General features: G+C 61.0%; 1 protein-coding gene across 1 annotated transcript in view; it reads right to left on the bottom strand.

Moving 5' to 3' along the window:
- ZBTB4 (zinc finger and BTB domain containing 4) overlaps positions 1–4,899 on the bottom strand; it is an 8,404-nt gene extending 3,505 nt beyond the window's left edge. Inside the window, exons 1-4 of the mRNA XM_029928790.1 lie at positions 3,888–4,899; positions 3,122–3,191; positions 1,600–2,696; positions 6–945 (exon numbers count right to left, since the gene is read on the bottom strand). Coding sequence (XP_029784650.1) covers positions 6–945; positions 1,600–2,696; positions 3,122–3,191; positions 3,888–4,039 — 2,259 coding nt within the window. The 5' untranslated portion in view covers positions 4,040–4,899. The remainder of the gene's footprint in view (positions 1–5; positions 946–1,599; positions 2,697–3,121; positions 3,192–3,887) is intronic.
- Between the last annotated feature and the right edge of the window lie 5,891 nt (positions 4,900–10,790).

Consider the following 10,790-nt stretch of genomic DNA (forward strand, 5'->3'; position numbering starts at 1 on the left):
CCAGCCTTGCGCTTGGGCTTGTAGGAGTAGTAGGGCCTCCAGAGCTGGTCCTCCCCGCCGGCGCCCGATTCGTCGTCGTCGTCCTCCTCGTCGTCGTCGTCGTCCTCGTCCTCGTCGTCGTCCTCCTCCTCCTCGCTCTCCTCCACCTCCTCTCCGCTCAGCTCCCCAGGGCGCAGGTCAGTCTCTGAGATGCGGCGCTTGACAATGGCCTCCTCCCCGATTCGCACAGTGATCTGACACAGTGGAGGTGGAGCCTGTAGCTGAGAGGGGCCCCGGCCAGGCCCCGCGGGGGGACCCCCACCCCCGCCAATCCCGCCAGCTGGCTTGGCTGTGTAGGTCAGTGTCCTTGCGGCCCGAGGGTTCCGGCCCTTGGCCTCCTCCGTGGCTGCGGCCGGCCCTGCAGCCGTGGCCGGGCTGGCGGCCGTGGCAGGGCTGGTTGGTGTGGCTGCAGGCTGAGGGGGAGGAGGTGGGTACTCACGTTTTTTGGGGGGCCTCGGGGGAGCAGTGTAAGTGATGACCGACGCAGCTTGGGCTCCCCCTGTGCTGGCCGGCCCACCCCCTGCCCCGCCCCCGCTCCCGCCCCCGTGAACAATGACCGAGGGAGCTGGGTGGGCAAAAGTGATGACAGAGGGTGGCGGGCCAGGCTGGGGGGCAGGCGGGGGTCCGGGCGGTGGGCTGGCAGGCGTTGCTACGGGGGCCGGTGTGTTGCGGCTTGGAGAGAGAGGGGCCTCAGGGGCTCCCTGGCTGTAGGTCTTATAGGGCCGCTTGGCTGCCCGCATGGGGAGCAGGCGGTAGAGCTTGAGGGTATTGAGCTTGGGCTTGTAGCCTCCGTTGGGTGTCTTCTCACTGGCTAAGAGGCCCGGGCTGATGCCGTGGAAGGCTCGCTGGTGGGTCTTCAGGTTATAATAAGTGACAAAGGTCTCCCAGCAGAAGATGCACTGGTACCTGGGTGGGGACAGCAGGGAGCGGGGGAAGGGGGCGGGGGGAACAGAGACACTGGGGTCAGGGGTCTGGCAGCTCGGGCCTCGCTTCCCGCCTCCTCTGCTCAGACCCAGAACTCCCCCGGCCATTCGCTGGCCCTCCTTTCCCGCTGCCTGTCCTACCCTGGCAGCCTCAGGGGAGACCCCTCACCCCCCACCCTATCCTAGCTCAGGGCCCCCTCACTGGCTAGGAGACACCAGGCCCCAGCTGTGAAATGGGAATAATCACACACCTTGCCTAACTCACAGCTCTAGGGACAGAACGGGGACGTATTTACAGAAATAGGCGTCACAACTACTGGACAGGCCTGTGCTCCCCACAGTCTCGTCCTAGGAGGACAGCTCCCTCTGCCCTCCTCGGCCTCATGGCCTCATCCACAGCACCAGCTGCCTGAGGGTGTCAGTGAGCGACAGCGGAGGAGGCCGAGGTGGGGCGGGGGCAGGGGGAGGCAGAGGTGGGAGTGACCAAGAACAGGCAAGCTCGGGCTGAGTGGGTGAGCAGGACAGCTTCCCTGTGACTCCCTCGGCCCTACTACTTCCCTGGTCTGCGGTCCCTACATGTGGCCTCCTGAGCCCTGCACCGCCACCCGCGCCCCGATCTCCAGGACCCCGCGCTCACCTGCGCTCCCCAGTGTGCCACACCTCGTGCTTGGTCCGGTACTCAGCCAGGGCGAACACCTTCTCACAGTAGCGACACGGGTACTTCCTCCGCCAGGAGTGCACGTTGCTGTGCCGCTTCAGGCTGGACAGGGTCACGTAGGAACGCTCGCAAGCCGCGCACACGTACAGCACGTGGCCGCCCACCACCTTCACCACGTGCTCAGGGCCACCTCGGAAGCCCACCGGCGGGGGCAGGGCTGAGGCGTCCACGCCCGCGGGACCACTGGGGCCCCCGGAGCCCAGCACTGCAGAGCCCCGGGGGCTGGCCCCCCGCCGGCACTGCGCCTCATGGGTCTGCAGCCGCTTGGGATGGATGAAGCTTTTCCCGCATCTGGGGCAGGGGAGGGGCCGCCGGGACAGCGGGGGCTGCGGGTCAGAGGCCTGGGCCTCAGCCCTGCCGCCTTCCCACTCCCCGGCCGGCCTAGGCCCGGTCCCGAAGCCATCGTGTTCAGGCTGCGAGCTGGCCATGGGGGCTGGGGCCGGAGGTACCCAGGCATCGCCTCCCTCCCCCAGGCCCTGCAGGCGGGAGATACCCAGCCGCCGCCCCAGGGCCCCGATCTCGGCCACCGCTGCTCCGTCCCCTCCGCCGCCCGGGAGTGCTAGCCGGGCACTGTAGATGAAGTTGAGGACATCAGAGAAGGCGGCTGCCGGGACCCCTGGCAGCTCCAGGACCCGGGGTGGGGAGGAGGTGGGGGATGAGGCCGGAGGGGGGGAAGATGAGGAAGAGGAAGAAGAGGAGGAGGAAGAGGAAGAGGAGGAGGAGGAGGAAGAAGAGGAGGACGAGGAGGAAGAAGAGGCAGCTGTGGTGGTGGCCGGGGTGGGGGCAGGGCCCCCAGTCACTGGCGGGAGGGGTAGTGGAGCTGAGGCGAGCAAGGCCTCTCTGAAGAAGGGACTAGACGCAGCCAGGACACTGCGGTGAGCAGGGAACTTGGTGTCTCCGGCTATGAGGGTGACATCACAGAAGAGGCCACGGAGCCGCTGCTCGTTGAGCTGGTGCAGGACGGCGGGGGCGTGGGACGGGTCCGTCACCTCTGCTGGGGGGGGCATGGCGCCAGCCTAGACAGACGAGAAGAGGCCAGGGGAGGTCCTAAGAGTCAGGGGCCTCTGGAATGGGGGGTTGAGTGGGAAGGACAGTGGGGGCCGCTGCTCAGAGACCAGTGGGACACTGACGACCTCCCGGTCACAGACGGCCGGGGTTAGTAGCCTTGGCCAAGCGTGTCTGGCGGGCGTTGGACACCAGTACGTCAAACCTCTGGGGCCGGAAGCGGCCAGGGCTGGCTCAGCTCATGATGAAGGTCAAGGGGTCAGAGCCCCCAAAGCCACCGTCCTAGAAAGGACAGCAGTGGCCACTTCTCTCCTGGCGGGAGGAGGAAGAGGCCCCCACGGGGACCGGCGACCCCTTCACAGGTCTCCCCCATCTAGAAAACGTGGCTGCCCTTGCCTCGGATTTCTCCCGGCCTTGGTCTCTCGAAGCGTCTCACCTGAGGGCGCAGCCAACATGGAGCAGAGCGGGGCTGGCTGGGTGCGCCCCTGCTCTGGGGCCTCTTCCTTCTGCGGAGACATAGAAAGCAAGTCCTCAGGAAGGCAGCTGGCAAGGAAAGGACCCCAGGAGGGGGGGTAGCCACAGCCGTTGGGGTCAAAGAGGACGCCCAGCTGCTGGGCAGACCCTGACCCTCCCAGGGGCCTGTCACGTTATTTGTCTAGCTGCATCCGATTGGACCTACGGGGTCACACACAGATCACAGCAGAGGCCGGAGAGGTACAGGCACAAGGTCATTTGCATATTCCCAATTCACCTCAAAACAACAGGGCTGCGGCAGAGGCGAAGTTCAATCCCATAGGTCCAGGGAAGCCTCTCGGATCAGCCTCAAGTCCCTTTGGCCCAATCTTCGGGGCTCAAAGAAAATCAAAGATTTGCATGTTGTCTTTCATTATAAGAATCTCATTTCCATATCAAAATAGAGTTGCTACAGGTTTTTTTTTTTTTTTTCCAATTTAAGAGAGGACTGCACGCACGTGCACACACACCAGCCCCAAAAGTCTCAAAGGGGGTTTCTGGTCCCAGGTGACCCGCAAAGACCATGGATTCATACACACATGGCAGCTCAGCCCGGTCCCTGGAAAGCCCTGGAAAGGCCGCCAGACCGAGAGTGAGGAGGCGTGGGTCCCACTCCTTACTCTGGAAGCTGGTGGCTTTGGGACCTTGGCTTAAAAAGGGGGGGAAGGGAAATGTACCCTCTACCTCACCTCTTGCTAGAAGGCTCATCTGAAAGGAGTAGCAGGCGTCCCAAATTTGAGCCGTTGTGGTCACTGCACAGAAAGCACCTCACAACCACTGTGGGTGCAATCAGGGCTTTGGGGTCCCATTTTTCAGTTGAAGATCTGAGTTCTAGAGCCATACAGTGACGGTGACGTAGCCAAAGTCACACACAGTGGCGGGGGGAGGGGAGGACACTGATCACAGAGCCAGGGCTACGGACCCGAAGGCAGCACTCTGGGTCTCACCCACCCTGCATGACACCCGGGGACACTCTCCTTCGGGATGCCCTGGGTCCCACAGTCCTCTGAGATATACTGTATCTAGGCGTCCTCACTATCCACCCCTCACTATCCACCCCCAAAAGGCTCTTCAGTATCTGGGCCGAAAGGCCTCCTGCCACAGGCACCTCATGCTCTGATTCCTCTCCCAGAGGAGGCAAAAAGTGGCAAAGGGGGTGATAGTCAAAAGTCCTAACAGTCCCAACTGCTAGGCACACACCAGTATGGGATCAGCGTTCCCCGTGTCATGGCCGTTTTGCAGAGGGGTTGGGAATCCTGCAGAAGCACCCCTGCCTCCACCAACTGCCCTGCGTGTGGGCTGGGGTCCAGTTCTGGCTGGAAAGTGGCAAGAGAGAGAGAAGGGCTTCCCATCCCCTTCCGTGGGAGCCGCTGACCCCCAGGTATTACCTCCTCTGCTCCTCATTATCCTACAAGGTAGTGCTTAGTTTCCCCAGCTTAAAGATTTTAAGTAATCCCTACGCCCAACTTGGGGCTCAAACTCACAACCCTGAGGCCAAGCGGCACACTGAGCCAGCCAGGCGCCCTGGCTTCCCCATTTTTAATCGACAGACTTAAGCCAGAGATGTGTGGCCAGTTAGCAGGAGGGCTGAGATCTGATACCAGAAAGTCTGGTGACAAAGCCTATGTTCTGGGGGTGCCTGGGTGGCTCAGTCGGTTAAGCGTCTGGTTTCTGGCTTCAGCTCAGGTCACAATCTCACGGTTCGTGGGTTCGAGCCCCGCGTCGAGCTCTATGCTGACAGCTCAGAGCCTGGAGCCTGCTTTGGATTCTGTGTCTCCCTTTCTCTCTCAAAAATCAATAAACATAAAAAAAAAAAAAAACCCAAACACCAAAAAAACAAAGCCTGTGTTCTGGGTTATACCACCTCATGAAGGACGGGTTTATGGCTGTGATATTGTGATACAGTAAAAGATACATATAATATATACACTTGGTCCTCATCCCCATTCCTGACACAGCGCTCCTAGATCCGTTGGAATTTCCTGGGTGAGGGAAGCATCTTTTGTTCTAACAAGGTGACCTTGGCAGTCTCCGGGAGAGCTTCAGGGTGGGGGTTGGTCACCAGAAAGACCAAACAAACCATGAGTAGAAGCTTGAAACTTTTCAGCCCACATCCATCCCCCATGGAGGGGAGAGGGGCTGGAGAGCCAAGTTAATAATGGATCGTGACTACGTGCTGAGGCCTCCTCTACCCTGTGGGGTTCAGAGAGCTTCTGGGTCGGTGAACATCCATGGGCCAGGACGGGGGTGAACCCTCACCCGTGGAGAGAGCAGGTTCTGCGTTCAAGGTCTTGGAAAGACCCTTGGAAATCTGGAAGAGGTCACCCTATTATCTCTTCGTTTGGCCATTCACTTGTATTATTGTATTCTTTATTACACAATAAACCAGTAAACCTTAAGCAAGCGTCTCCCTCCGTTCCATGAGCTATTCCGGCAGGATTTCAAAGCTGAAGAGGGAGGACATGGGAAACCCTGATTTACAGCTGGTCAGAGGCCCAGGCTTGTGGTGACTGACATCTGAAGCAGCCCGCCTCACGGGACGGAGCCCGTGACCTGTGCGACCTGGCGGGATCTCCGGGGAGACCGTGTCAGAACGGAGCTGAGTTCCAGGACACCCAGCTAGTGTCAGAGCCTTGTTCAGTGGGGGGACCTCCCCCCATTTGCTGTCTCCAGTGTCGTGAGGAGAGGGGAGAGAAAACCAGCACCCGCGGGGGCCCCACCGGCCCATCTAGTACCTTTGTGAAAATGAGAGGAAGGGGAAAAAAAATTCCAGGAGGGGCCCCTTCCTCCGGAGGTAGCAGGCCTGTCCGTACAGGCAAGAATGACAAAAGTTCAGTTCTCAGCCCCCATGGCCCCCCTTGGCCAGGCCTGGCCACCTGCGCGGGCACGCGGGCTCGGGGCCTCCTGAGGTGCGGCTGTGTGCCGACTGCCGAAATGCTTGGGCAAGGCCCGCGAGGACTCCCTGCAACCACGGAGGTCTACAGCTGGCCCGGCCCTTGGCCATCGGCCGGAGGCACCATCGTCATCATGTCCTTGTAGCTGCCGTGTATGACATTCTCAAGCGAGGAGCACAGTGCTAAGCACTTTATCCGCCCCAGATGGCCATAGCAGGGCTATGACCAACCCCACTGTACAGATGAGGAAACTGAGGCTTGAAATATGCCAGACTCCTCACCTGGCAGTGGAGAGAATGTGGTGCTGGGGGCGATCTGCCCCCGGCCTCGGGGTCTGGACCTGGCTCCCCGGAGTTCAACAGCCCCTTCAGTGACGACTACCCTATGAGGTTTTACGGGAGGGGAAGACCGCAGTTACGTGACCTTGGGCAAGTTACTTCACCCCTTCATAGCTCAGTTTCCTTGTGTATAAGGTGGGGCTAAGGAGCAGTTCCCAAAGGGTGATAAGGATTAACGTGCCCCCGGCCGGCAGGACCCGGGTTAGTACTAGGTACGGGGTAAACGATCACTAAATGCCAGTTCTTATTATTATACTCAGTCCCAGAAAATGGCAGTGGTGGGCCGGGGGAGTAGAGAAGAGGACGCAGAAATTAGGCTTTGTGGTAAGTTTGGCAGCTCTGTGGTATTTAGTTTTTTATTTGTCTTCACGGGTCCCTCCACTCTTGACTGGCTATGTGATCCGGGCATTGTGGCTGACCTGGGGCTCTGCGCACTGCCACCAGACGTGCTCTGTCTCTTGCTGTCCCCTCTGCCCAGAATGTTCTTTCCTCAGGCAGCCTGTGCCTCGCTGCCCCACCTCCTTGAAGCCTTGACTCAAGTCACCTTCTCCTGGGGGGCCTTCCTGGCCACCTCCCCAGACTTCCTACCCCTCTCCTCTCCTGCTTCTCCTTGGTGCTTAGCAATGTGTACTATTCATATATTTCTAGAACGGCAGCTCCAAGGGAGAGAGATTCTTACTGCTTTCTTCACTGCTGTCACCAGTGCTTACACCGGTGCCCGGTAGAAGGGGAGATTTAAAATTGGTGAATGAATGAATCTGCCTTCTTCAAGGTCTTCCTGGGGTCTATCCACCCTCAGGAAAGGAGCCGTCCGCAGTGCCGGCCCGAGCTGGCCAGCAGCCGGCCATGACGCCTATAACTTGACCCCTTCTGGGGCACTCACGCTCTGCCTGATACGCGTCCAGGCTTTCTGTGGATTGTCTCACTGAACAACTTCCTCAAAACAGCCACCGAGTCGGTATTTATATTTTCCCAGTTCGGCAGATGAGGAGACTGAGGCTCATGGAGGGGGACGCGTCCTGCTCAAGGTCACACGGCTTGTGAGCACCAGAGTCCGAATTCAAATCCGGGCTTGTGGGACCCCAGCTGTTGAATCTTTTCCCTGTGCCACGGCCCCGGATCCTGCCCCGAAGGGGCCTACGGCTGGCCAGCGGGTACAGAATCACAGGTCTCACGTGCTCAGTGCTAACTGTGTCATGTCTGACCCCGCCCTTTCCTCCGCTCCCCCCCCCTCCCCTGCATGGAGCAGTCACCAGGCTGGGTCGGATCTGCGGCCCAGCTCGGGAATGGCTCTGGAGGCCTTCCCTTCAACCCGCCTCTGGCCCCTGAGCCAGCTCGGCCTGGTTAACACTTGCAAGGCCCAAGGCTATTATGCTCCTGCCTCCAGGCCTCCTGTTCCTGAGGGTCCCCAGCCGGCTGGGGCAGGATCCCTCCTGGGCCCAGAAACCTTCGCCAGTCCCCACTCACTGGGGAATAAGGTTCACATTCCTGAGCCAGACACTCAAGTGTCCAGTCCCAATCTTCCTTTCCAATCTTGCCCAGTGCCAGGCTCCCCTCAAGCACCCAGGACGCTCTCCCTGCCTGACGCACCCCACAGCCCCCTGCCGTTGCCCTCCTGGCAGAAACGCAACCTTCCCCAACCTCTTCCCCAAAGCCCCCCAAAGTGCGCAGAGGTGACTCACACGCCACCTCCCTCTCAGCCCTTCCTGACCCACAGGGCAAGGACAGTCCTTCCCGTGCCTTGCTTAACAGTCTGTGCCCCCGAGGCCGGCAGCCGGGAGCAGATGTTAGATTAGGGTCTCCCTCCCAAGGCTGGGACTGTCCACTCACTGTCTCAGCACACTGGTCTTCTGACATGATACGGGCTGGTACCGGTGCTAGATTCCAGAGAGACTGGGGCGGGGGTGTGGGTGTGGGTGTGTGTGTGTGTGTGTGTGTGTGTGTGTGCGTGTGGGTGGGTGGGGTGCACGGAGCAAGCGGCCCGCAGAAAGCTTCAGAAAGGCAGCACAAAACAGCGTCTAAGAGCACAGGATCTGGAACCTCACTGCCAGGGTTCAAATTCAGCTTTGCCTCTTCTCAGCGAAGTGGCTTTGGGCAGATTACTTAACTTCTCTGGGCCTCAGCTGTCCCATCTGAAAAAAGGGAGGTCATCAGGACACCTACTTCCATGGGGTGTCTGCAGAGAGTAAGTGAGTGACCCTGTGCAAAAGCACAGAGAACAGCGTCTGGTACACAGTAAGTGCCAAATAAGGGTTTACCACTACTGTTATTAGCCAAGCCCCGAGAAGGGGCCCCACAGCGGCTGGCACAGGCCTAGCCCCCAAACCATAGCTACTTACCAGGTACATTTCCCATGTGCCACTTACGCCCCTGTTGGAAGATAGGCAGGGCAGGTAATTAGCCCCGTTTTACAGATGAGGACCCGAGGCTCGCTCAGGGAAAGTGCCAGCGAGGTGGAGGCAGGGCCAGAACCCCTCACTGCCAGTCCAGGCCTCCTTCCCCTCTACCAGGCCACGCTGCACCTGTTGTTTAGGCCTCAGACAGCACCCCCCACTCCCAACGCACAGGAGGGCCCCCGCCGTGCTGCCCTCCCCACCCACCCCCTGCATGATCACCCTTCCCCACAGCCAGGCAGGGCACAGCGCTCGCACGCACACACACACACCCCTACAGAAGGGCCTGGGCACCAAAGGTGAGGAAAACCTGTTCTGAGCAATCTGCCTAGCGAGCGAATTCCATTCCCAGACCCCTCCACGGCGGTGGCGGTGGCGGGAGCGGCCCAGAGTGCGTCACAGAGGAGCAGGAAAAGCAGAGATACCGGCAAGGGGGGCAGAGAGAGAGTGAAGCGGGAGGAGGGGACTGCAAACTTCGTGTTTCTTTTTCCTTTCAGTGACAAGAGTCACACCCGGCCTTTACGTAAACACAGCCAAGAAGGCACTCTGTCCCAGCTTGGTTTCCTTGCAGCCGCCAGGCCTCTCCTCCCGGTGACCCTGACACGCCAGGGCGGGCCGTTGAGGGGGCCGCGCGCTCAGACCCCCGCCCCCGGAGTCCAGCTGGACCCCCTGACCACCCCCAGGCCTGCCCTGGCTCTGCCCCCGATGCACCTCCGGGCCTTCCTCCCCCGGGGCCCCCCCGCAGCCTCACGCGGCCACTCCGTGCGGCAGGCAGGCTCACACACAAGGCTGGCGGCTGATCTCCCCAGTCTGAGGCCCACATTGCCCTTGTCACGCCACCTCCCTCCCCACAAGTGTTTTCTGACCAGCTCGCCGCCTGGTCCACCAGCGCGGACGGTCTCCCACAAACAACGTCACAAAAGAATCCCATAGAGAACGTTACAGACGCACAGCCTTCCCCTCGCTCGGCTGCCCACGATCCCATAAACACAACCCGCACTTTCCACACTCCCCCCCACCCCAGCCCCTCACAAACCGGTGCCCACTGCCCTACAAGTACCTGCCATGCACCCTGGGGGCTCCCACTCCCCACAGACGCCAGGACTTGAGTTCTAGACGTGCTCTCCTCACGCAACTCCCTCCACACACAGACACACAAACCCAACCTGGGGGGTGGGGGAGCGACCTCGCAGACACCGGGCCACACCTCGGCAGGGCCACGGAGAGGAGATCCGGACGGACGTGACACCTTCTGACTCAAAGGTACACAGCGGCCCCCTCCGAAGGGGCGCCTGCTCGCCGCACTCTGGTGCCCTCCGCAAGCACACACTAACCACGACCGCTATGCAGAAAACAACAGTTCAGAAATAGTTCATGTGTGCGGCACAAGGCACATACGTGCAAGAAAACACACGCGGGTCTAAAACCCACATAAACCCACACATCTGACAAAGTGCACATATCCTTGCCCCACTCCCCAATGCGGACCTGTCACCCAAGCCACTGAGCCACACCATCGGTCGCTCCTCCATCAGGCTTTCTGTCCCCCTGGGCCACGGAGGGCCCTACCCGGACCCCTGGCTGCCGGACCAGCAAACAGTGGTGCCCGGCAGAGGTTTACCTTGCCCCACAACACAGCGGGAGACACACAATCCCCAGGACTCACAGCCACGACCCAGCCCCGACGGCACGGCCGCTCCGGGGCCCCTGCTCGCCCCGCGCACCCCGCACACCCCAACTCTGGGGCGCTGGGCGGCCCACCCCTCCCCCTCTCCGCCTGGCTCCTACGCCATCGCCCTCCCGGCAGCTTGCAGCGCGGGCCCGGGCTCACACCCGCCCTACCCCACCCCCAACCTGCCCCACGGGGGGAAGAGGGGGCACCGGGCTGCAGAATTAACCCTTCGGAAAGGGAGGGCGCGCAGCCCCCCTCTCCGGCCCCGGGCGATCGTGCCGCCGCCCCCCACGCC

The sequence above is a fragment of the Suricata suricatta genome, chromosome 17 (assembly GCF_006229205.1).
Source record: "Suricata suricatta isolate VVHF042 chromosome 17, meerkat_22Aug2017_6uvM2_HiC, whole genome shotgun sequence".
In the NCBI taxonomy this organism is placed as follows: domain Eukaryota; kingdom Metazoa; phylum Chordata; class Mammalia; order Carnivora; family Herpestidae; genus Suricata; species Suricata suricatta.